The following is a 25,511-nucleotide window of genomic DNA, read 5'->3' on the forward strand; positions in this document are numbered from 1 at the left end:
GGGAAGAAAAGAATGGTCAACAAGGTTGTCCCCTTAATAGATGAACAAGAGACTATAGGTTCTAATAGACATGTTGGGAGGATACACAGTTAGTGTGTTTGCTTCCAACACTCCCTGGAGCAGAGAGTCACAGCAGGAGAGAATAGGGATTTGGAAAAAGGATGCTTGTGGATTTTGTTACCCAATACATTCTTCTTTATGTTTAATCTACTTCAAGTTGGATTTCTGTCACTTCCAAAGGATGCTTCATAGATAAATGGGTGGGGAGGAGTTCTAAGGTCCTCATGCAGGACCTGACAGTGTGTTAACTTTTCACTGATAGATAAACTCTCTTCCTTTTTAGAAGTTAGACATGGATGTCTGATCAAGCTTTGCTTCCAGTCATGATTGGACAATGATGACACTGAGGACGTTGCTTCAGAGGGCAAGAAGATAAATTTCCATGGTAGGGAAGAGCCACTGCTCCATGTTCTTTCCATAGGAGAGAAGGACTGGTGAGGGGTACCCTGGATTAATAAGTCAGCTTGGCAGCCACATTCTGAGCCTAGGCAAGCCTGACCTCAGAGGCTACTCATAGAAGTTGGAATAAGGTGGTGGTACCTGGGAATTCCCAGGCTATCATTCTCCAAGTGACCACAGGCAAAAAAAGTTCTCCAGAACATGGGTCCTTCCTCATCCATTTTCAGGGCTCTTCCGCTATCCAGGGTCACAGAGTAAGTTAGTTGTCAGAGCAGAAGAAAAAAAGTCTCTCCCTACATTCCTTTTTCATGCTGCTCCCTCTGTGGGGGATTCCTCCCATCCTGACACACTTCACTGTGTGGAAGTGACTCTACAAGACCACTCCTTGGACCTCTGTCTCTTCATCTGTAAAAATTAAGAGGTCAGTCTGGGTAACTGCTGAGCCCTGATTTCTTCTGAAATCTTAAGGATAGAGGTGATGCTATGGTGCAATGATAGGAGTTTTTGTCCAGATTATATACCCAGGTATGAGGTGTAACAAGCCAGAGAAGCCTGACCAGAGTGTGGTCTGGGTCTCTGAGTCACACAGGGCTGAATCAGTTGGTGAGAGGGAGAAGGAAGTGTGCATATGGACAGTGGTGGTGGCAACAGCAGCGGTGGTGGTAGCTAACTTACTTAATGTGTACTATGTGCTAGGTACTATTCAAACATTTTATATATTTTAATTCACCTAATCATTAAAATCAACCAGTTTATGCAGCCACTCTGGAAAACAGTGTGGAGGTTCCTCAAAAAATTAAAAATAGATCTACCTTATGACCCAGCAATAGCACTGCTAGGAATTTACCCAAGGGATACAGGAGTGCTGATGCAGAGGGGCACTTGTACCCCAATGTTTATAGCAGCACTTTCAACAATAGCCAAATTATGGAAAGAGCCTAAATGTCCATCAACTGATGAATGCATGAAGAAATTGTGGTTTATATACACAATGGAATACTACGTGGCAATGAGAATGAAATATGGCCTTTTGTAGCAACGTGGATGGAACTGGAGAGTGTTATGCTAAGTGAAATAAGTCAGGCAGAGAAAGACAGATACCATGTTTTCACTCTTATGTGGATCCTGAGAAACTTAACAGAAGACCATGGGGGAAGGGAAGGGAAAAAAAAGTTAGGGAGGGAGGCAAACCATAAGAGACTGTTAAAAACAGAATAAACTGAGGGTTGATGGGGGTGGGAGGGAGGGGAAAGTGGCTGATGGGCATTGAGGAGGGCACCTGTTGGGATGAGCACTGGGTGTTGTATGGAAATCAATTTGACAATAAATTTCATATTAAAAAAAATCAACCAGTTTACAGGTGAGAAAACTGAGGTATAGAGAGGTTGAATGACTTACCTTAAGTCATAAGCTTGTAAGTGGCAGAGCTAAAACCAGCTATCAGGCTCCAGAATCTGTCATTACTCATGGAAGTGAAGACATTATGCTCAGCAAGAAGGCATCACAGCAAGACTGCTGCAACACTATTTTGTGCTAGAGCATCTTTTTTATTCCCCCAGGAATGCATGCATATGTGGGAGGGAGTTTTAGTCAGGACAAGCTCCCCACATCAGCTCTCAACCACTAGCCTCTTGAGCGTGAGGTCTTTGCAGAGTCCAGCCCACTCTGTTTCTTTCTTCTTTTATGAAGAGTTCTCTGGAAGCCCCCTTTCCTGCCCCCATATCACTTACACACCACCACCACCACCACCACCACCACCACCACCACACCACGCAGCCTAGCCTCCAAAGTCCCCTTATTTCCACCATCTGGAAGACCTGAATCCAGTAGTCGACAGGATTCAAAGCATTTGCGGGGGCAGGGGGGGGGGGGGAGGCTATGTCTGTTTCTTTGCCAATCAGCAGGATGCAAATGGCTGCCTGCTGAGAAAAGAACCTCCAAGTCCACAGCCCTGAGTCATGGGAAGGTCAGCTTCTGCCCTGCTAACTGTGCAACATGCACATTACAATAAAATTTCTAATCACCACTGCGATATTTGATTACCTATAAAGGTGTCAAGCACTCAGAGATTATATTGGTCAGAACTTTTGACTGCAGGTATCAGAAGCCCAACTTAAAGTAGGTGTAGACAGAGAGGAGACTTTATTGGCTCAATGACCAAACCCAAGCTGTAGAAATGATAGGGATGGATCATGGTCTCTGAGAAAACTGGAACCAGAAGCTCTTTGCCTCTCCTCAGATCTCTATTTGTCCCTGCCTACAAGCTTCAATTGTTCCTTTGCTTCAGCTTTGTCATTGGAGAAGGGATCAGGCACCCTGCAAATTCCTCAGATGAGGGAGAACTTTCTTGCAGGCAGAAGGGTGGCTCAGCAGAAGGAAGTTTCCTGTCCCTGCGGAATGAGGGTATGAAAAGGGGAGGATGATCCCTTTCCAGTGAGTGGAGAGTAAGAATCAGGGGATGAGGATTCCTTCCCCAGAAATAAGGGCGGGATTCCCCAACACAAAGATTCCAGCTTAGCTTTCATTAACTCAACAGGCAGACATGAGAAGACCTGTGATGTACAGAATCATGAGCTCGACAGTGGTAGAACTGGGAGGTAACAGTTCTGTCCTGAGACGTTGCACTTTATTGTGAATATTGGTGACATGAGTAACCAAAAGAGAGGGAGGTACTATGGGACACTCAACATAGTCTAGGAGTATCACAGAGGGCTTCCAGGAAACAATAATGTCCAAGTTGAGACCAGATGGATAAACAAGAACCCACCAGGTTTGGGTGTTTTGGGGAGGTAAGGGGGAGTTGGATGGGGGAGGGGGTAGTGGAATGAACATTCCAGCTAGAGAGAACAGTATGAACTAAAAGATCAATGTGTGAGGGCTTCAAAGAAAGCCAAGGTGAGGTAGAGGTAGAGGTAGGCTGGAGCACTGGTACAGAGGACACTGTGACCAGAATGAGGGCTTGGATTTGATCATGAGGGCAATGGAGAGCCATAATAGGTCTAAGGAGAGCACCTCTGATTTCTCAATTCTGAGATCCCTTGGGCTTCCTGTGGAGGATGTGTCACAGGTGAGCAGTACGCTTCACACACCAGTGGGGAGGACTTTTGAAGCAATTTTGCTGCTAGTTTTAGAAGTTTATATCTAAAAACTAATTAGACAAAACACTTCAAAAAAAAAAAAAACAAAACCCTGTGGCATGGAGCAGTTACAAAAATTGGAGATAGGTGGTCCTTTGTGAAGCAAAGAACTGGTGGCCAGGGAAGTGGGTGACCTGAGGGTAGTCACGTTCCCCACTAAGTTGGTAAATTGGGAGAAGATATTCCCAGAGTCCTTCTCTCATCCTGCAAGGACTTTGGTAATAAGGTGCCAACCTCCCCTGGCCTTCTTCTGGGTCTTCAGTCCCCCATCTGTAGGACCTACCAAGATTTGGGTGGAGGAGGCTGAGGGCTGGGTGAGGAGGCTGTCCAATCCACCTCAGGTAAGCTGCCAAGGCAAAAAGCTTTTCTCTTCTGTTCTAGAAGGGAGTCTGTGTTGGTTTTCCCACAGTGTGAAGGTCTGTGTCTGAATCTGCTGAGGGCTAGGTCTGTGACCAGCTCCAGAAAGAGTCTAAGTGGTTTTCCTGGTGAAGAAAAGGGGGGGGGGGGTTAAGAGGCTTAGGGAAAGTGTGGGGGTCACTCAGTTACTCCTGATCCTGACATTCATCGCAAACACAGTCTGTGCGGAAGGTGCTGAGGACCAGTGAGTCACACTGTGTGGAGGCACACAGGGAAGACTGAGCTGGGGAACTAGAGGAGGGGAGAGGCAGGCTGGCCTGAAGGTACAGGGCACGGTTTTGTGGCCAAATCAGGATAGAGGGCTATCGGCTGCAGCAACCCTCCCCCTCAGCAGCCTCCTGTGGCCCCTCCACCGGAATCCTACCACCCCCTGGGTGATCCCGATGTGGGTCTCAGCTCTCCAAAGGCTCTTTCTCTCAGCCTCTGTTCCTCCTCTCCCTGTCTCTGGCCATGTCTCTCTGAGACTATCTCTCCGTGTGTGTGTTTCACTGTCCCTGCCCTGTTTTGTCTCCTCTCTCTCCTGATCTCCATCTCAATCCCTGATTCCGTCCACATCTCATGCGGGTGCCTTCTCTGTCTCCTCATTCTCTTTCTCCATTCCCTCTCTGTCTCTTTCTTATCTTTGTCTGTTCTGTTTCTGCCTCATCCACATCTCCATCCCTGCTTTTCTCTTGTATGCACTTCAGCTCTGTCTCCATCTCTGCCCCTGTGCACCTCCTTGGCCCCATCTCCAATCTCTTTCTGGTCCATGTCTCATCCTTGTCTCCATCTGTGTACTTGTATCGCTCTTGTCCCTTTCTCCATCACGTTTCTGTCCCTTTCTCTCCCTGGGTCCTCTCTTCATCCACGTCCCTATTCCAGGCTCCGTCTCTTCCTTGTCCGTGTCTCCATCCCCCTCCTGGGCTGCTTCCGTGGTCCCCGCCGGGATGGGGACCTCGCTGGGGGCGGGGCCGAGGGGCTGGATCAGAATAACTCGGTTATCGGGACGAATTAAATTAACTTCTTCACATGAGCGCCGCCAGGCCTATTTCCCCTCCCTTCTGCTGGGCCGCAGGTGGGGAGGCCGAGGAAAGGGGTTGGGACCCTCCAGCCTGGCACTATGCGTAGCGAGCGAAGGTCTGGTCCAGATTGGGGCCCGATGGGGACTCTAGGGATCGGTCCCCGCGCCACCCCTCCCTGCACCTCGGGAGCCCAAGGAGGGTGGCGGGGACCCTTTGGGGTGGGGGTCTGGTGTGGCTGGGGGTGGGGCCTGGGAGGCCCAGGCCCCGCCCCACAGAGCTCGCCCCGCCCCGCCCCCTCCGCGGGGTCCTGAGCGTTAAAAGGCGCGCGGGCCCGGTCTGGCTGCACTTGCATTGCACCCGGGCGGAGGGTGGCCGCGACGGGGCGGGCGGACTCGCGGGCGCTCAGAGCCGGCCTCGGGTCCTCGGCGCCAGGCGCTCGAACCCTTATCCCGACCCCCACCCGGCCCGGGACCCGGACCCCAACCCCAACCCGACCCGGCCCGGTCCGGACCCCGACCCCGACCCCCGGGCCGATGGACTACTCCTACCTCAATTCGTACGACTCGTGCGTGGCGGCCATGGAGGCGTCCGCCTACGGCGATTTCGGCGCCTGCAGCCAGCCCGGCGGCTTCCAGTACAGCCCCCTGCGACCCGCCTTCCCTGCGGCTGGTCCGCCCTGCCCCGCGCTCGGCTCTTCCAACTGCGCGCTTGGCGCTCTACGCGACCACCAGCCCGCGCCCTACTCGGCAGGTGAGCCCAGCCCCGGCCCAACCCTCCCTCCAAATCCTGCGGAAACCCCAGCCCCTGGTCTATGTGGCAGGTGACTGCGACTGTCCCCCACAGCTGCCACCATCCTTGTCCTCCAACACCCCGCGGGAACCCCAGCCTCCCTGTAAGATGGGGTTCCCCTAGACAGAGTTGAGCCCCACCCTCTCATCCTTCCCCTTCCTCTTTCTCACTGCCAGATCCCTATCCTGTGCTCTTTAGGTCAGGGAAATAGATCCCTGGTGCAGCCCCAGACCCCTCACCAGGTCCACTTGTCCCCATCTGCAAAGACTTACCACCAAACCTCTCCATCCCCGTATCCTTAGAAGATGCTCCCGGCTCAATCCAATCAGATCCCATCTTTATCCCCACCCCACTTCATGTCTGACCCCCAGCAAGGGCTCCTGCAGCAGCTGAGCTGCCCACATGGAAACCTTCCTAGAGCCCCAGCATCATCAAGCCCCTCCTGCTTGGTTTTGAACCCATCCTGCCTGTGCCCTGACCCTCTTGCACCACTGAATCCCATTCTGTTGCCGGAAGAAAAGAGTTAAGCCACTTTCGTTCCCCCTGGGGCCTCTCCCAGCTAGAGTCCTGCAGAACCCAGAGGCAGCCCCCACCACTTCCAAGCCTCTTGATTCAAGTGCCCATCTGAACCCTCAACCTCATGGAGCCTCTCAGCCATCCCCATCTCATGGTTAGAGTCCAAGCTGCCCCACCCAATGTCCTTATCTCCTTCCTTCCTGGGAACACCACTGGGACCCAAGTAGAAGATTGGGGCCTGAAGGGTGGGGAGGGATGGTGCGATAGGAACCTAGATTTGGAGAAATGAAAACCAGCAAGATGGAGGCAAACACTGGAACAAGGATGGGGAGATTGGGTAGTCTGGGCCAGATGAGGACGGGGATTGGGGAGATACAGTCAGGAAATGGGGATATGGGCCCCAGAGAGATGGAGTTCTGAGATGGGGAGATGAGGACAGATACAGAAAAGTGTGAGCAAAGATGGGAAGATTGGGGACCATGGGAGAAATGGGGACCCAGGGCTGGGGAGATAGAGATAAGAACTAGGTGATGGGGACAGGAATTATGGGAGATGGGGACCAAGGAAGACTGGCAACAGAGATGAGGAAGATGGGATAGGAATGGGGTGTTAGAGACAAGGATTAGGGGGGAGATAGAGAACTAGGGACATAGGACAAAGATGAAGGATATTAGGGACCCCTAAAGGATATGGACACCTAAGCAGGGCTTGGAGACAGGGATGAGGAGACAGTGTCAGCAACACTGGCTGTGGGGCAATGGGGATTGAGATGGGGTAAATGGGAGACAAGGATGGGAAGAGAATGAGGGAGGGGGATAGGGCTGGCTGTGGGGGAGTTGGGACACAGAGGTGCCTGGGAGGAATGAGAAGGGCAAGAAGAAGGTGAAGGAACCTGGGTGGGGAGAAATACGGACTCTTCTCCATGGCCACAAAGAGAAGAATGGTTCAGAAGGGGAAAGCTGAAGAGAGATGCGGATGGAGAGAGATGAGGAAGAGGAGAGGGGGACCAACATCTGGAGGAAAATGAGGCATGAGAGGGGGCTGAGAAAATGAAGCCTAGGAGAAGAGAAATGGCAGGGTAGAGGGGGCCAAGTCCCTACATGGCAGAAAGTACACAGGCAGGGCTGAAAGTAGACCCAGGCCAGGGAGTCTCAGTCGCCCAGCCAGGTCCAGAACTGGTACTGGGAAGACTCACGATACTGATAAGACGTGACAGCCAAGGTTAAGGTGGACATGGCACAGCCTGAAACCAAACGGGCAGACTGACCAAGGCAGAAACACCCAAGCGGAGGTCGGAGGAGCAAGTGGACTGGAGGGAGGTTAGGGAACAAGGCGGTGGGTGAGGACAGGTCAGCGGTCTTGACCTGAGGATCAGGTCCCGGTTCCTTTTCCTCTGCTCTTGGGCCCCATGTCTACCTGCGCCCTGTCCGCCTTCATTCCTGCCAGCTCCACTGAACGGTAGGGAAGACGCTCAATTGGAGACTGAAAGGAGGAAGCCGAGGGGCCAGGGAAGGGGCAGGGACCGCGAGCGATCTCAGGGGCAGGACACAGCCGGCTGAGCTCTGCCCCTCACACCTTCACCCTCTTTGCTCCCCCTTCCTGCACACACCCCTAGTGCCCTACAAGTTCTTCCCGGAGCCGTCGGGCCTGCATGAGAAGCGCAAGCAGCGGCGCATCCGCACCACGTTCACGAGCGCGCAGCTCAAAGAGCTGGAGCGCGTCTTCGCAGAAACTCACTACCCCGACATTTACACGCGCGAGGAGCTGGCGCTCAAGATCGACCTCACGGAGGCTCGCGTGCAGGTGCGTGTTTTGCGTGTGTAAACGGGAGTGTGCGCGTGTCAGGGGGTGGGAAGACAGTGCCCGACACCTGGGGGCCACGGGACAGAGTGGCAGGCAGGTGCAGCCTGGGGGCGGAGAGCTGGGACCAGGAGCTAGGGCGCGGTCTGGGGGTGGTTGGGAAGGAGAGGATGGGCAGCTGCGGTAGGCGAGGGGGCCAGGACTCGGCAGACCTGAGGCCCTAGGGAGATCTGACGTGTTCAGCCCCCCAGATTTCCCCCTCAGTCTCCCTAGCAGGGACAGGCGTGCGGAATCCTGGAAGGAGGCCGAGTGGGTAGAGCGGGAGCCCGGGGAGGCTTCAGTGCCAAGTGAGGCAGACGAATACGGGAAAGCCAGTGAGCGCCTCCACGTCCCCTCCCCAGGTCTGCAGCTGTGAAATCCCCGAGCCGGGAAATCCCGGGCTCTGGGCAGGCACAGGGCCCAGGAGAGCCAGGCCAGGGTAGATTCTGTTGTCTATCTCAGAAATCCAGTACAGAGGTTGAGCTGGTCCGCCCTTACTGGAGACCCTGAACAAAAGGTTTCCCCTGTGCCCCAACCCGTTCTCAACCGCCGTTGGACACCCCAGGTGGAAATTCCTGGAGCTTCGTGTAGGAAGGACTTCGGGGCAGGGCTTTGGGTGATGAGGGGAGCGAAGGCGGAGTCCCCGAGACCAAGAACACTGGGTCCGCGGGTGAGCAGATCCCAAGGGGGAAGACCTGGAAGGAAAGGGCAAGTGGAGGAGAAGAGGTGAACAGAGAGGTGAGGAGGGCAACGGGTCAAGTGGAGGGCCGAGGGGCCAACGCTCAGAAAGCTGGCAATAATCCTGATCCAGTCCCTTCTGGACTGAGGGCTCACCCGCGCCTTGCGGCCTCGGCCTGACCGGCCCCTGTGCCCGCAGGTCTGGTTCCAGAACCGCCGGGCCAAGTTCCGCAAACAGGAGCGTGCCGCCAGCGCCAAGGGTGCGGCGGGCGCGGGGGGCGCCAAAAAGGGCGAGGCGCGCTGCTCGTCCGAGGACGACGACTCCAAGGAGTCCACGTGCAGCCCTACGCCCGACAGCACCGCGTCGCTGCCGCCGCCGCCCGCCCCCGGCCTGGCCAGCCCGCGTCTGAGCCCCAGCCCGCTGCCTGCCGCCCTGGGCTCCGGGCCCGGCCCTGGCCCCGGGCCACAGCCGCTCAAGGGCCCCTTGTGGGCCGGCGTGGCGGGCGGCGGGGGCGGCGGGCCGGGCGCGGGCGCGGCGGAGCTGCTTAAGGCCTGGCAGCCGGCGGAACCCGGGCCGGGGCCCTTCTCGGGGGTTCTGTCCTCCTTCCACCGGAAGCCTGGGCCGGCCCTGAAGACCAATCTCTTCTAGCCGCCGGACTCTGGAGGCTCCGGGCCTGCCCCCCAGAGACGTCCTTGCCCCTCCAGGACCTGACAGAGTCCCTCCCCATTCGGGCACCCGCCTGAAGTGCCCATCCGTCCCTACCCCTACCATGTCTGACCCGTAGGTGTGCCCTCCCCAGCTTTGGAGAGAGATCAAGTCAGAGACACTCTCCTCCTCACCTACCCTACCCAGCAGAGCGGGGTACTTTTCACTGGGGCCGCCCCCCCTCCCCTCCCCACTTCCAGCTTGGTTTTCTTTGGAACCGGGATGAAATGACAGCGCTGGAATGTGAGGGTCCTCAAGTTCAGTAACAGCCTAGCTCTGCAGCTGGCTGGGTCACTTAGCCACCAGCCTGCTGCCCTAGCCCCTGGGCCAACCCACACTGACCCCACCCGTTCTGGTCGTCGTTGGGATAATGAGCCGCCTGAAGGGTCCCACTGCCAATTTGTCCCCTCCCATTCCCAGCCGGTCTGGCGCAGAGGTTAGGCCGGTTCAGAGCAGAGGGGCTGGCTGCCAGGGCATCGGGACAGAGGGGTTACCTCTTTCCTGATTTTTTTTTTTTTTTTTGGTTGTTGTTCTTTTCCTTTGAAAAACTTGTAATTTATTGAGGTGAGTTTTGCTCAATCCAAATAAAACTTAATTTATTGAGAACATCACGCTGGCAACCCTTCTGAGTACTCAGGATGGGGCTAGGCTGCCTGCAAGAGACGGCCCCCCTTGCAACCAGTGAGGAACCCACTGCTGCCACGCATCCGCACCCCATGGTGGTATAGACCAGGAGACAGTGAGAACTAAGCAAACTAGCACTTTATGGCCCCAGATTCTTCTCCCCACCCCCAACCGGCCCCAATAATATTAAAGTGCCTGCCCTCCCTAAACCCACGCAGAAAAGCTTAAATAAACCCCAGCCCGGTCCTTGGGCTATTCCTTCATTTCCGGACGGACACCCCCAGAGTTGGGGCTGGGAGAGGTCCTAGCTGAGAACCCCCCACTGTGGTTCAAGGCCAGATAGAGGGCAGCAGAAACCGCGGTGAAGTGGGGGCCCAGACGTACCCAAATGGACCCTACAGGCACCCCCGGGACTGGGAGTAGGGGTCCAGAAAGGGAGGTCAGCACCAGAATAACCGAAGTCCTTGGTAATTACGGCAACTGACTCTGCTGTAAAAGGTGAAGGGCAGGATGTCCTAATTAGGGCATTCCAACATGATTGGGCAGTGGGGAACGCAGATCCCCAATAAATAGGCAGAGAGGTACTGCCCCACCCCTCATAATTTACAACTTTGGGGCTAAGGCTGGGCCTTAGTAGGGGCGGGGAGGGGCGCTGAGTTCGCAGATTCGCAGTGCCACCGCTTCACTTGCTGAGCTGCAGGGTGTCCAGAAGGAGGCGCTTGTGAGCCGGGTCCTGCACCCCGGCCTCCTCCAGGTCCTCCTCGGTGATGTCGCTGTAGGGGTAAGATAGGCTGGGAGATCCGCGAAGTGGTCTTGAGGGCCCGTAGCTCCGCCCCAGGGGTCAGACCCACCCATCCGCCTCCAGCCCCGCCCCCACCTGAGAAACTCCAGGTCGTCCCAGCCATTGTGCACCAGGCCCTCCTCATAGCGCTCCAAACCGATGGCCCGCAGCCAGGCGCCCATGCCCGCCTCGCCCAGCCCGCTGGCCCGCCCGCCCTGCGGGCACGGAGCCTGAAGGAATAGGGCACGTCAGGGGGAGCACCGAGGGTACCCACACAGAGAAGCACCTGCAGACAGCCACTTTCTACCACGTGCTCTCGGGAAGGAGGCAAGAACTAGGGCTGATTCAAGTATTCCCCTCCCCTCCCCCAAACTCTCCAGTGCCCAGCTCAGGGCAGAGGGGACACTACTGAGTGCTGAATGGTGAAGAAGATACCACCTCAGGTACACACAGACAGCCACCCCTCGTCCACACACCTCCTCTGCCAAGTCCTCCTGGATGCTCTCTCTGATGCGAGGTGGAGGGAAGCTGAGAGGCCGACCATAGTCTGAGGGCAGTCCTCGGGGTGGCTGCAGCTCCAGGGGGCCTGGCAGAAGCACTGAGCGGCCAGGCCCAGCAGGAGCATAGTCCACCTCACTCAGCGTCTTGGCCATCTGCAGCACTGAGCAGGAACGATCGTCCCCACTGGCTACCTCCCCCAGGAAAGTGCTGGTAGGTGAGGGGCCTGGGGGTAGTGGGGGTCTTGGATGGGCCTTGGGAGGTGGTGGGCCACGGGCCTCACCCCCACTGCGGCCCCTGACCACTGGCCCTGTCAAAGGGTCCAGGCTGGGGGGCAGGAAGATGGCCGAGTCTGGCAGTGGTGGTGGTGGAAAGTCTGGAGGGGGCAGTGTGCCCCCAGACTCCTCATCTGATGAGCTCCCCTCTCCCACACGGGGGGGCCGGTGGCGCCCAAGCTGTGGAGCAGGCACTGTGATGGCCACTTTGTTCTTGGTGGCAGGTGGGACAGGGGTCCTGGCAGGCGAGGGTGGCTCCGGGGGCAGCAGCTGGTGTGGGACCCCTTCAAGGACGTAGTAGGCAGGGTTATTGAAGCTGTTCTTGGGTGGGGGGGCCGCCACCCCGTCCGGCTCTGGAGCCCCCTCTGCCTTCAACCTGCATTTGGGAGCAGGATAATTAAGTCAGGACCCAGAGACCAAAGTGAAGGCAATGGGTGCAGTGGAAGGAGAACTGGACTGGGAGTCAGGAGATAAGGGTCCCTGGTCCTAGAATTGCATGAGACCTTGAGCACATTGCTTTCCCTCTCTGGCCCTCTGGTCTTCATCTCTAAAATCGAGTAGACATGGCAGTTGAACAGATAATCCCTAAACTTCCTAGCCTTACTTGCTAAAATTCTCAGAGCGTAAATCAGTGAAAACAGGTGCCAGAAGTCAGGGCAATGAAGGCCAATGAATGATCAGCCAGAGTTTGAAAGCCTCTGGAGGCATCTGAGGCCAATCTACTGAGGAATCTTACCCAGGGATTCAGGTTAGTTTTACTCAAGCCTGAGGATAAAACCAAGGCGACTGATAACAGGTGAAGATGAGTGAAAAAGCACCAAAACGTACCTAACAGCTTTTATTGAAGTTCAATCGACAGTTGGATATAATTAGAAAGTAAGCCTCACTTTGCAAGAGTATGAGCCACAGAATACTAGTTCCCCAGGGTATTAATAGTTACTGTGTGGAAAAGAAGTTTCCTAGCACATTAAGTTTGGGAAACTATATTCAACAGAGTTGAAAAACAGTTTCCTTCCTGTCCACATGCTCAGAGCTTTTGCGAACACTAGTGTGCACTGGACTATCTAAGAAAAGAATCTAGCAAGAACCGTTTCCCAAACCCATTTCCAATAGGGCACCTTGTAGGACTGTGGTCCCATAGTATGCACCGAGGGAAATCCCAGACTGAAGCCAAACAGAAAGCTCAAGCTAAATCTGTTTACATGGAAGGAACTATTGCAAAAACAACTTCTAATTCTATTTTTTAAGGCAGAATGGGGAGGAAAGGCTCACTGTGCTCCTTTGGATTCAGAGAGCCACGCCGAAGAGGGGACTGGCTGGCCAGAGTGGCCACAGGTGTAGAGCCCCAGCACTCCCAGCCATGGGGCATCAGAACACTCAAGCAGCAAATGATCCCCAGGCTGGCTGTGAGAACCAAACATAGCAATAGTTAAAGTGGGGGGATAACAGGTTCCTTCTCTCACCTGGAGGTCAAGGGCTCCTCCCGGGGAGCGGCTCGAGGTGGGGCTGGGGGCCTCCCAGTTGGTGGTGGTTTCTCTGGTTCTTCGAATAACCTGGACAGTGGGCAGGAGGCCTCTGCAGGGGCTGGCTTGCGGTTCCCTGACCTGCCGGGGGTGTATAGGGAGGATATGCGGTAGAGGGTACCCAAAGCCCCCGGGTACCCCTTCACGGGACACCCAACACAACCCCAGCTCACCTGGGATCCTGGCTGCCTCGAGACACAGAGGGGGCTTTGCTCTTTGCTCCTGCCTCGTCCTTATCAATGCTGATCCACTCTGGGGGAGGAAGAGAAAAGAGACTCAGAGAGGACCTGGGGTCCTGGACCCTAGATACCCACTGGGCCTACCAGCCTCAGGGCAGGCCCACTCCCAACCATGGCTGCAGAACTTCCAAATATTCCAGGGATTCTAACATGCTCTCCCCACACCCCCAGTTCTCCTTTCCTAGACCTGCCCACACCACCCCATCTCATGCCCCATATCCCTCCCAGTGGAGCCCCCACCGTAGAGTCGCTCACGGGTGCCCAGGCGCTCTGTGGGCACCCGCACCTTCATGGAGCCACGGATGTTGCCTGTCTCCTCGCCACGGTGGGACAGGAAGGTCAGGAACTGCTGTGCTGTGCTGCCAATCATGGACTTGAGTGCAACCACACACTCCCCTGAAGGGCAGATGGGGTAGACCAGCAGATTGCCAAACCTTTCTAGGTCTCTGTTTGGCTTTCTGTGCCCCTTGGCACCCCTCACCCCTCACCCCTCACCATAGGATTCGTAGCCATCCATGGATTTGACAGTGAGCAGGAGGTGCTGGTCCTGCAGGTACTCGATGTCAGCCAGAATTGGCTTGAGCTAAGGAGCAGAGAGACCCAGTGAGGAACAAAGCCCCAACCATCCCCTCCTACCCGACACCACTCATCCCTACCCTTAGGCTCGTCCATGCTCACTCCCACTCATCTACTAGGGAAAAATCCCAAATCCTTAACACAGAGGACACAGCCCCACATGGGCCCTTCATAACATTTAACAGCATCGTAATTAATTTTCTGCATCCTCAATGGCTAACACAGGACCTGACATTTAGCAAAAACTCGAAAAGTTTTTGTGAACAAATAAATGAACCTATAACTTGGTCCCACACCCCTCAAATAAAGCAAATGCCCTCATCCTCATTCATGCCCAGCCCCCACCACACACATGCACATACACACGCATGCACGCACACACATGTGCACGCACACCCATGTGCACGCACATGGACGTACATGGACATGCTCCACTGCACCTCTCCCTGTGCCCTCACCTACAAGCCCAGGCCCTGACAAAAGCCTCACCGTGGGCAGCTGGCGTGAAGACCACTGCACCTTGAGGAAGTTGATGTTGTCACTGCTCTGGGCATCATTCTCAAAGCTCTTCTTGTACTCTGGGGTGAGGGTGGGGAATACCAGACTGAGTGCCACCTCCCGGCTTCCCTTCCCCCTATCCAAGGGGGCTGACTGTCTGGGCACCTCTGGCTCCCCATCCCTCTCAGGCCACACCCAGCCCGGGGCCCCCCTCTGACCCTCCAGGCAGGTGGAATAGAATTCAATGAAGAACTTGGTGCGGCTGGCTGTCTTCACAATGGCCTCAATGCTCTCAAACTCAATGTAGGCCTGGTCTGAAGTCTTTGAGAGACCTGAGGGGTAAAGGGAAGAAGGCAGTCAGGAGGGCTGAGAGGGTGACAGGAGGAACAGGACAGAGACTGAGCCCTGGAAAGAAATCAGGGGTCATGGCAGAGCACTAAGGGAGGCCCCAGGAAGGAAGGCCAGGAGGGGCCTCCCCAATCCCCAGCAACCAATGGGGAAACCCCAAAGCCCAGACCACGGACCAGGGCAAACAGACAACCCAAGGATGAGAGACCATCTAAGAAAGGGCTGGAGGATGAGAATGGCTGCAGGGATGGCCTGCCAACAATCCCCCACACTACCAGGCACACTAAGCGGTACACATGTGGTTCCAGGCAAATACAGATACACATGCACGTTTACACTCACACACATACACACATTCATGGACATGTACTTCTCATGATGCCCCAGGCACAGACACCCTCACACAGCACACGTTCAGAAACATTACCGCATGTCCGTGTATACACCCAAACACACGCACAGATATATTCAAACCTATGCACATCCCCAGGCCACCACCGGTGCCTATCCACCCACAAGCACATCCAGAATAGTCACCTTTCTTAGAGATGAACTGAGAGGTAACTCCAACCTCAAATGTCCCAAACACAGGGGAGTGGTCGCTGGTGACGATGTCATCAGTGCAACCTGGGATAGGAATGGGAGCTCAGGGGCAAGCTCTTTATTCTCCGTTCCCACTTTCCAAAGCTAGGGCAGTGTCAGGATAGTGACCACCCAGGACTGCCCATCACCCTGTCCAGGAAACTCTGACCATAGGAATTGCAGATGATGTGGGTCTCAGGGTAGGATTTCCAGAGAATCCGGTCACACCATGAAGGCACATTGGTCCGGACCTGGGACAGGAGATGGCAGCATGGTCAGGTTCAATAGCTGGGGTTGCTCAGCATGAGCCCCACCCAGAGCTGCAGAGCTGATGAGGCCCTATACTCCCACCACACCAGGCCCCCGTGCCTACCTCCCTTCTTGGGTCCTTGTAACACTCAGGATCACCCCTAAGGCCTCAGAGGAACCACAGAAGCTGGAATAGTAACTGCCCAGACCCTTGACCAGACATGTACCCTTGATTCACTGCAGGCCAGGGGAGTCTCCCAAGCACTCCGCCCCCAAACCTGCCTCGTTCCCTTCACTCACCCCAGTTGGCTTCTGCTTGTGCCAGGCATATGTGTCCCGGGAACCCCGCTCATAGCGGTAGGTGGGTGGGAAGGAGATCTCCTCCTCACCTAGGAAAGGCAGGGAACAAGTATGGGTCAGGGCCCTGAAGACCCAGAAGTATCGTAAAGGCCCCATCCCTTAGAGACCTCCTGACAGGCCCACACTCACTGAATCGAAGAAAGACCTTGTGTTTCTCACGCTCCAAGTTGAGCTGGTCCACTCTGAGCAGGGGCTCAAACTCCTTCCTGCTGATGTAGTTCAGGATCTCCTGTGGTGAGGATACAAAGACTGAAAACTCCCTCTTGAGCCACAGCCAGAGTCAGAGGTAGGATCCCAACTGGCCCCCCAGCCCAGCTCCCCTAGCAGTCACCACTGGCCCTGTTTGCACCTGGATATCCATGTCCAGGCGGTAGTTGAGGTCCCCAAACCAGAAGAGGTGAGTGAAACGCAGAGAGATGTCAAAGGCACTGAGCTGTCGGTCACCTAGTGAGAGCAGCCGCAGGATGTCCAGGTAGTTCTGGTTCCGCCTATGGTGGGGGTGGGGGGAGGCCTCCAGGGTCACGAGCCAGGGACTGGCAGAAAGGTAAGTCTCTGGGGTCAGGTACGGGGTAGGGCTCAGGGTGCCTGGGGACAGAGGATATAGCTGGGAACAAGATCAAGGTCAGGAACAGACAGCAGTCTCGGGTTTGGACAAGGGAGAAGGGGCTCTCTGGGGACAGGGAGGTAGGGGTCATGGACTGGGATATGGGAAAGGGAATAGGTCTCAGGTGAATAGGGAATGAGGGTAAAGACTTGGGGAGGTGCCCCCCTCACCGGGCAGTTTTCTCATTTCCCGAGGTAAGGTGGCAATTCACAAAGCCAAATGAGGTGCCATTAAACATGAAGGAGACACCCACAGCCCCCTTGTTTCCTGTCAGGGCAAGCAAGAAAAGAAGGCCTGTGTCACATCTAGAGGGCTCCCAAGTCTCCCCTCTGCCCCTCGAAGCAGCAGTGGGAAGGTTCTCCCAACTCCCCCCCACAGAGGCTTATGAGGCAGGCAGGCCCCTGAACACATCCCCTCCTTCCCTGGAGGTGCCACACAGATCACACGCGGTCCATCTGGATGGCTCGAGTTTCTCTGCATGTGTGAACAAGGCCCCTGGAGATCACAGGGGATCCCAAAGGTGACGCTGAAAGGACTTGCAGATTCTGAGCAGACTCTATGCTGAGGGACCACTGGACCACAAACTAAGAGACCTGGGCACTCTGCCAGCTCCTCCACGTACTAGTCGTGTGACCTTGGACAGGTCACTCAGCGACTCTGGGCCTGAGTGTTTTTTGGGTCTTTTTGAGTTTTATCATCTATGAAATAGAGAGATAAATACCTCTATTATCCTGGCCCTGCCTTCCTAGTGATGCTGGAAGAGATTTAGAATATGAATATGCTTTACAAAGGGCTCTCTATAGGGGTGCCGGGTGGCTCAGTGGGTTGAGCCTCTGACTCTTGATTTCAGCTCAGGTCATGATCTCACATTTCATGAGTTTGAGCCCCACATCAGGCTCCATGCTGACAGCACAGAGCCTGCTTGGGGTTCTCTCTCTGCCCTGCCCCCTTCCCTCCTGCTAACTGTCTCTCTCAAAATAAACACACTTTAAAAAAAATGGGGGGAGGGCTCTCTATATAAGAAAGCTGGGAACAACCAAAAGGAGGAGACTGTGAGCTGGAGAGGAAGCAGGAGGCATGGACAGAGGGACCCTGCCCACCCTGCTCACCCAGGGTGTTGGCGATGCCAGTCTTCACGCTGGATGTACTGACGTGGCTGATTCGGTTCTCGTGCTCTGGCTTGACCAGCACAGCCACCTTGATGTTCCACAGTGACTGCATGGCAATCTGGGTAGAGGGTTTGGGGTCACTCCGGCCCTGGACCGGGGCCACTGTCCGCATTCCCCTCCCACCCCCACCTACACTACAGACTGTTCCGTCAGTCATAGGATAGGAAGGTCTCCACTACCCCTTTTTCCTGAGGTGCCAGAGAGAAACACAGCACGTTCCCATAGCATGAAGGACTCGGGTTAGACCTCCTAAAGGATATGCCCAGGGACCAAGGGAAAAAGCCAGTCAAGTTGTACTCCCCAGGGTCACCCATGAGGTGAAGCAGGATAGTTTGGGGTGGTGTGTGAGGAGGGGGACTGGACAAGATGACCCCCTCACCGGGCGGTAATCCAGATCTGTGAGCTCCTTGAGGCCCCCGCGTAGTAGGTCCAGCCATTCGCGGTCGCCCACCGAGTTCTCCTGGGTCCCAAAGACATAGATGTCATGGGGTATGGTCACTGTGACTTCATCCAGGGTTTTCCCTAGACCCTTCGATGTGAACCAAGATGTCACGTTTTTCGGAGGTGGTACGCTTCCTGGAGGCGAAGGGGATGGGGGTGGTCAGGCCCTTGACCTGGGGCTATTCCTCTCTCCCATCCCAGCCCCAACCTGGGCCTGACCCATATTCCAGGTGCCTATGAAGACAGAGATCATGTCGGGCTCATCTTGCTTCGAGTGCTTGTTCTTCATGAGCTGCAGCAGCTGGCAGAAGGCCTCCCGCTTCTGGGGGGACAGCAACTAGTTAGGGGAGGTCCCTGGTAGGTGGTAGGTCCCATGAGGTCATGCCTGTGAGTCCACTGCATATCCACTACTCAAGTAGACAACAGGTGCTCAATAAACGCTCACTGAATGACCATTTGACTCTGCCCTCAGGCCACCCATTTTCAGTACACATACTCTCTACCCTGTCAGACCCACTCCTGCCAAGAGGGATGACCGGCCTACATCACGTGTTCCCTCTCTTCCCATCCCACAGGGGACCCCTGCAGCCCCCAGGGCCTAGCCCAACATGCCACTCACCCGGGCACTGACAAAGATGAAGTCCTTGCGCTGCGTCCGATCCTTCTCCTTCTCAAACACAACTCCCAGCTTGTTCTGGACACGCTGGGACTTAATGAGCTGGCGGACTAGGGGATGGAGGATGGTTACACTGGCCTGTGCACCAAGGCCTGGAGGCCACCCTGCCCACCACCCCAGGTTGCGCCCTGGCTCACTGCGGTCGTGTGTGAAGGTCGTCCAGTCCTCCTGTGAGTCCCGCTGTCTCCGCAGCAGCACCAGCCTCCCACCCTCCACATCCACGCTCAGCGTGAACTTCTGTGACTTCCCAATCTTGGTCAGGTCACCCAGGGTCACATCCAGCTTCACCTGCAGGTCAGGAGGTGTGTAGGCTGCTGAAAAGACCTCAGGGCAGGTGACACCCCCTTCATCTCCAGCTGCTCTTTGGCCCATGAGGCCCCACCTGTCACCCCTCCATGTACCTCAAAGGCCTGCACGGGGATGGTCTTGGCCTTACGTATGGATGGCTGCAGCGGCGCCGGCGGGGCTGTGGAGCTCATGTCCTGCAGGGCCTTCAGGGCCTGGAGTGGGGAAGGGCAGGGAAGGGCGGGCAAGGTCAGGGGACATGCTGAAAGCTGGGGCCAGGGGGGACACAGTTGATGTGGGATCAATGCTAAACTGTAGATTCAGGGTTGAGATCAGTTAGGCCAACGCAAATACTCAGAGACTGCTAGGTCAGGTCAGAGGTCAAGGTTAAGGCTACCTTTTTCTGGATGCCTGACAGAAAATCCTTTAACACGGACAGCTTCAGCACCAGGCTCTCTAGTTCCTGCTCCCCAGTCTGTGGTGGATTCTGCACAGAGAAAGAATAAGGTTTGTAACATGCGGCCACCGTGCAGGAGGTCCCCCACCCAACCCGGAACATGAACCCCTTCCCCACAGGTCTCCTCACAATCCCACCTGCTGCTGCAAAAGGCGGGTCACCATGGGAGAGCTCTGCTGGTCAAACACCTTGGACAGGATCTCCAGGCCCGACAGGACCTTGTCCACCTCACTAGGGGAGACAGTAGGTCAGAACTCCCTACCCCGACCCAAGTATGGGGAAGGGGGGCTGAGTGTGCAGCTTCAGCCTCTACGATGAGGATACGAGGGTTCAGGTGAGGACAAGTCAGGAGGCAACAGCTGGCTCCCTGTTCAGGGCCAGAGATCAGAGGTCAGAGCATTTGTGCAGCAAGGGGGCAGGCAAGGACAGGTCAGAGGAGAGGCTGCATGCATGGTGTTGGGTGTCCCAGGTACCTGTGCAGCCTCCGGCAGGAGGTGGCCAGGGTGCGGGTAAGATGGGGCAGGTTGCTGGCTCCACCTCGCACAGCCTCCAGGTCCAGTCCATAGCTACCCTTCAGGTACTCATGCGAGACAGTACTCAGCCCATTGGGAGCACTTCAGGGAGGGGTTAAAAAGTCAGTGAAGAATCTGCTGACCCTGTCCCAGCACTGCCACCCTATCCCTAGAGGAGATAGTACTGGTAGCAATTGGAGCACCATGGATCAGGGAGTCTACCTCTGGGGCTGAGATGGGATGAAGGTCCCTGGGGGAGGAGTGGGGGCTGGGAAGGTCTCTCTACCTTTGATGAGGACAAGTTCTCAGAGGAGAAAGGGAATTCCTGTTCGGCGTAGGGGGTTGCGGTCTTACCTCTCAGCAGCTGGAGTTGTGGGAGTCTCAGGGGCTGCTGGGGGGCTGCCAGGCCCCATGGGGGCAGAAATACTGGTGGAGCCAGAGCGCGGGGGCAGCGGGGGCTTCTCATCCTCCCCATCTGTGGACAGGAGTCAGTGGGGTAGCTGTTTGGGCCTCCCCATTCTCATTGAAGTATGGGGGGATGCTGTGGCTATCAGAGACTTCCACGGAGGTGGGGTAAAGGGCTCTGGCATCATGGTTAGGGGCAGGGGGCTTTAGGGCAGGCAGGTTGAGAAGATGCGATGGGAAGAAGCAGGTGGTATCTGGGGAAGGGACAGAGAAGACATATGCACATGGCACAGCAGGCAGCACCTGAGGCATCACGGTCGTCCGGTGGGTCTGGCTCTCGCTCCCGCTCCACAGGGAGCAGCAGGGCACACACAAGGCCCTGGTTGGGCTGGGCATACAGGCCGATGAGCTCACCCAGGGTCTGGAAGCGGCGCACGGGCACGCCCTGCGAGGTCTGCGAGCAAGCAAGGGTGGGAGAAAAATCAGCCAGTCACAGGCTGGAATCAAGGTCAGGGGTCGGGGTCCAAGCTCCTACCTGCACGGCCAGGAAGTCTTCCCCATCAGGTAGAATTCTGTATGTATGCACATGCTTCTGATACCTGATGACAAAGCAGGGGTCAGAATCTGTCACCCCCAAGCTGGGGTCTAAGCCCCAAGGTACCCTCTCCTCCTGCCACCAGGCTCAGCCCCCAGCCCACTCAGGTTAGTTTTCCTAAAATCCTTTACTCAGTCCACACAGGGTTAATGATGAGGCCAGTCTACTTCTAGCCTGCTAGTGTTGCCAACAAGAGCAGGAACGACCAGCAGCATACCCCCCGACCACCCCAGCCAGACCTACATAGGCTCCACACCCACCACAGGGCCCGGGAAGCAACAGGCAGCTCTTTTGTGGCCTCCACAGCTGTCTAAACAGCCCCTCGGGCTGTGGTACCAGCTCTGGCCCCCCGCCAGAGTAAGAGTCCTCAGAAGCTTGGTAACCTCTGTTTGCATGCATAGGCGATGTGCTAACACACGTGTGTCCCTGCTGTCTGTGTTTACGTTGGTGTCTGTCTCTACTGGAGCTGGCTGTGTCAGGGGCCATTTTTGCTAGGGAGTATGTGGGTATCCCAGCTTCTGTCCCCCTTCCCCAGATACCAGGAAATTGGGATGACCCAAGGGGTCCCCTGTGGCAGACCCAGGCTTGTAAGAGCCCCAAACTGAGGAGGGGCAAGAGGGGTACTGACAGGTGGCAGCAACAGCTGAGCAGGTGACAGCTGAGCCAGGCCTGGGCAGCACAGGCCACACTCAATGGGGGCAAAGACTCTCTCTTGCAGCCATACCTCAGGTAGGCTTGCTCAACGGTGCCAGCCGGGTCCATGTGTGTGCTGGGCAGGAGGGGAGCACTGGCACCAGAGGACCGAATGCCTGTTTGAGGAGACCCTACACCTTGGCCACAGTCCATCCCCCACCTCAAGTAAGCCCCCTTTGGGCACTCTCCTGGATGCTGACGGGGCAACATTCTGTGCGGGTGTCTTTGTGCACTGGTTTGTGGACTGTGGGTCTGTATTTATAACATTAGCATCCCATGAACTGAGCCCTGTCTGCATGACAGGCTGGGTACTCAACACCCCACAGATGTGATCTCATTTAATCCTCACATTTTGGTACAGATATGAGCACCAACCCCATTCTCCAGAAGAGGAAATAGGCTCAAAGAGGAAAAGTGATTTGCCTCGCTTTTAAGTAAAAGGCAGAGCTGGGACTTAAAGCCAGGGCAGAGCCCAGTGCCTTGTATCCCGACCTGCCGGTCAGATTGCCTGTGCCTGTTGGAGCAGGGGTGTGTCCGGAAATGTTACCCACCTACAGGTAAGCAAGTATGTTTCTCATCACCTACCCCCAGGCTTCTATCCCATTTCTGACCCCTCCCCCCATCCCCAGGCTGTAGAGATGCAAGGAGGAGCCAGAGTCAGCTGGCAAAGCCAAAGCCCCTGACACAGATAGACCCTCACTCCACCCATCTCCTCCCCTGGCAGTGGAGTCTGGGCTCTCCCCTCCTGGGACAATAATGTTCCTCCCCTAGACACAGGCCCAGCTGTCCCCCTCCCACTCAACAGCTGACCCAGCACCTGCCTCCCTCCCCTCTCTAATTAGGGGATATGCCTCAGAGGGGGTTGGGAGGCAGGACTCCATGATATTTATCTGCGGAAGCTGTCCCTTGTTAGTCTCTCCTACTGGATGTCAGACTTGGTGCATAAGCTGAGATTTAGGGGACCCCCTCCTCTTCGTCTTCAGGTCCACTGCCCAGGCCGGGGTTTCTCAACGCCAACACTACTAAAATTTTGGACTGCATAGTTCTTTGTTGTGAGGGACTATCCTGTGCATTTTAGGATGTGTGGTGGCATCACTGGCTTTTACCCACTAGATGCCAGTAGCACTATATCCCACTTGTGACGACCAAAAATGTCTCCAAACATCGCCAAGTGTCCCTGAGGGGTAAAATCAACCCCAACTGAGAACCATTGGCCTATGCCCATGTACCCCCAAAGAAGTGAGGAGAACAGAGGGGTAAGGGACAGAACGACAGGGGGTTGGGAGGGTTCACGAGGCTGAGGAATATTACCAGATCCTAACAAGGCCCACAGGAGCCCACCTAGTATCAGACCACGGGGCGCAGGAGACAGCTCAGGGAGAAGGCTCCAAACATACCAAACGCACCCGGCACCACTGCCACATACAGCTGATGGGTACAGGCACAGGATGAGATCCGTTCGGGGAGCTGCCAAGTCTGGCTCCACATTCAGCACCCATAGCTCAGGGCTAGGGCAGCCAGGATGCCCAGGACTGGGGCCCAGAGCCAGGGCACATGAACGCGCCCATTGATTCATGAAATAATGACACGGCCCCATACAGCCTCACATCCCCTTTTCTCAACACCACTCTGCTCCACCAGCCCCAGACATCTACCGCCAGGCAGGTCCCAATTTCAGTCCTGGCAGCACAGGAAGCTGCTGGGCATCCTCACATATCCATCAGTCTCTCTGGCCCCAACTCCCTCTATGCCTACAGCTCTTAACACCCAATCCCTGTATAAACAGAACTGCATATAACACCGGAACACACATCCACACATCCTCACTCCCGCCCCTCCTGCCTGGAGGGTGCCTGAGGGGGTCTGCCAGAGACTCCCTGCATTTTCCCCTATTACAGCCACCCTGTTTAACAGGACCCCACATACTCTGCCCTCCCTGCCCCAGAAAGTGTCCCCAGACACAGCAGGAAGGAAGTGCCCCCTGCATCCTTCCTCAGTCCCGGCTTAAAGCCAAAGCTCCCACTGTGGAGGGCGCAGACGTCCCACTGTCCCAGGCCCTCCGCGCACATGCAAGGAACCTGGGCCGTGCCCCCGCCCGCCAGGAGCCCCAGCCCACTCACAGGACACAGAGCGCGAAAGCTCCCGCCACGCTCTCGCTGTCTCGGACCAGGAAGCTGCCATCGCGGCCTGCCCGGGCCAGCAGCTCCTCGGCGGCAGCTCGGCTCAGGTCGCGGTGGTACCAGGCGGGGGCCGGGCTGCCCAGCGCGCCCCCGGGCCCCGCACCCCCCGGGCCCGGCGCCCCGCAAGCCGAAGCCATGGCGCGTGCAGGGCTCAGCGCCTCCCGCGCCCACCGCCCCGCGCCATCCGCCCCAGGACGCTCGGGGCTGAGGCTGGGGGCGGGCCCGGGCCCGGGCCCGGGCCCTGAGGATCCGCGGACCGGACCGGGCTGGATGTCTGGGGCTCCGCGCTCTGCCGCGCAGGCCGCCTTGTTCGCCGCGCCGCCGCCGCCGCCGCCGCCGCCTGCAGCGCCGGCCTCAACTTGAAGAGAAAGAAAAGTTTGTTCAGAGGCGGCGGGGGAGGGGCAGGAGCGCAGCGCTGAGCCGGCGGCCGGCCCCCTCCCCCTCCGCTCGGCCCACGGCCCGGCCCGCCCCTACCCCCACCATCTTCCCCGCGGGGATGATGGCCCCCACATTCCCGCAGGATTCCCCAAACCCACAATGATCCTGCCCTGCCATCACCACCCCTTAGAGATCCAGCCCCCAACCCTCCCCCCAACGAAGGTCAAGTTCCCCCACCCTGCTTCTGGACACTTTGGATCCCGGCCCCCTCTCCGGAAAATAAGCCGTCTCTAGTAATCGCAATGATATGACCCCCAATTCCCATAATCGTCTAATTCCACCCCAAATCCTTTCCATTCAGCTCCCCTTGCAGCCTCAAAGGGTCGAGTTCCCAAAACCCGCGAGGGATCCAAGATGAACCTCTTCCCATCCTTATCCTCGTTATCCGAGCGGCCTGGACCTTCAACTCCCATGAAATCTAGGCCCCTCTTAGACCTGAACCCTCAAACTCCACTGGGGCCAGCCCCCGACAAACCCCGCGGGCGTAAATCCCCCCTCCCCCCATTGAGACCTGGTCTCCCATACACCCTCAGACAAGGTCCAGTGTCCTCGAATCCCCGGGCACAGTCCCTGGCAGCCCCTCGCAGCCGGGGCAGAGCCCTTCCCCCCTCCCTGCCAAGTTCCCTGGCACCATCCCCCATACACGCAGGCCGGGGCCTTGAGGGGTTCAGCAGTCCGAGATCAGCACCCCCAACTGCCCTCTGGAAGAAAGTTCCCTCAAACCCCTGGTCTCCCGACTTCTCCCCAGAACCGCAGCCGCCGCGCGCAGACCCCCACCTCCTGGGCCGCTCCGATGCCCCCTTCCCGGGGGAAGCGGCCCTTGACTCTCAACGGCCACTTAAGATGGCCATCCTCAGCCGCCGCACCCCCCCTCGCCTTCCGCCCCGCCCGCCGCTCCGCCCCCGCGGCTCTCCGCGGAGCCGGGGGTAGCACCCGCGCCCCGCCTACCCCGGCCCCCCGA

The 25,511-nt window shown here is 56.6% G+C and overlaps 2 protein-coding genes across 3 annotated transcripts; one reads left to right on the top strand and one right to left on the bottom strand.

The window, feature by feature from the left end:
* The first annotated feature begins 5,547 nt into the window (after positions 1-5,547).
* Positions 5,548-9,485, top strand: PHOX2A (paired like homeobox 2A). The gene is made up of 3 exons (XM_047823837.1): positions 5,548-5,764; positions 7,935-8,122; positions 9,036-9,485. Exons 1-3 carry the CDS (start codon positions 5,548-5,550, stop codon positions 9,483-9,485), a joined length of 855 nt encoding a protein of 284 aa, XP_047679793.1.
* Positions 9,486-10,117: 632 nt separating this feature from the next.
* INPPL1 (inositol polyphosphate phosphatase like 1) lies at positions 10,118-25,427 on the bottom strand. 2 transcript variants are annotated; one of them, XM_047879118.1, is made up of 29 exons: positions 25,328-25,427; positions 24,053-24,470; positions 21,180-21,243; positions 20,948-21,098; positions 20,594-20,714; positions 20,201-20,341; positions 19,865-19,958; positions 19,668-19,757; positions 19,387-19,485; positions 19,123-19,273; positions 18,929-19,035; positions 18,529-18,631; positions 18,248-18,444; positions 17,809-17,926; positions 16,870-16,966; positions 16,445-16,583; positions 16,225-16,324; positions 16,036-16,124; positions 15,656-15,737; positions 15,442-15,531; positions 14,775-14,888; positions 14,548-14,636; positions 13,978-14,065; positions 13,723-13,878; positions 13,417-13,495; positions 13,184-13,324; positions 11,424-12,096; positions 11,044-11,177; positions 10,118-10,939 (listed from the first exon to the last, which is right to left on the bottom strand). In XM_047879118.1, exons 2-29 carry the CDS (start codon positions 24,247-24,249, stop codon positions 10,849-10,851), a joined length of 3,795 nt encoding a protein of 1,264 aa, XP_047735074.1. In that variant the 5' UTR covers positions 24,250-24,470; positions 25,328-25,427; the 3' UTR covers positions 10,118-10,848. The 2 variants fall into 2 exon arrangements, with proteins under 2 accessions (XP_047735074.1, XP_047735075.1); XM_047879119.1 differs by lacking the exons at positions 11,044-11,177; positions 25,328-25,427.
* Between the last annotated feature and the right edge of the window lie 84 nt (positions 25,428-25,511).

Source organism: Prionailurus viverrinus, chromosome D1, assembly GCF_022837055.1.
Source record: "Prionailurus viverrinus isolate Anna chromosome D1, UM_Priviv_1.0, whole genome shotgun sequence".
NCBI lineage: Eukaryota > Metazoa > Chordata > Mammalia > Carnivora > Felidae > Prionailurus > Prionailurus viverrinus.

What these genes read in the sequence shown, in the direction of transcription:
- PHOX2A (XM_047823837.1), top strand. Translation starts at nt 5,548, where the DNA reads ATGGACTACTCCTACCTCAATTCGTACGACTCGTGCGTGGCGGCCATG. An exon ending in GCCCGCGCCCTACTCGGCAG is followed by an intron (nt 5,765 to 7,934) that starts GTGAGCCCAGCC and finishes ACACACCCCTAG; the next exon opens with TGCCCTACAAGTTCTTCCCG. An exon ending in TCACGGAGGCTCGCGTGCAG is followed by an intron (nt 8,123 to 9,035) that starts GTGCGTGTTTTG and finishes CTGTGCCCGCAG; the next exon opens with GTCTGGTTCCAGAACCGCCG.
- INPPL1 (XM_047879118.1), bottom strand. Translation starts at nt 24,249, where the DNA reads ATGGCTTCGGCTTGCGGGGCGCCGGGCCCGGGGGGTGCGGGGCCCGGG. An exon ending in TCAGTTCATCTCTAAGAAAG is followed by an intron (nt 14,889 to 15,441) that starts GTGACTATTCTG and finishes TTTACCCCTCAG; the next exon opens with GTCTCTCAAAGACTTCAGAC. An exon ending in GGATGGCTACGAATCCTATG is followed by an intron (nt 13,879 to 13,977) that starts GTGAGGGGTGAG and finishes TCTGCCCTTCAG; the next exon opens with GGGAGTGTGTGGTTGCACTC.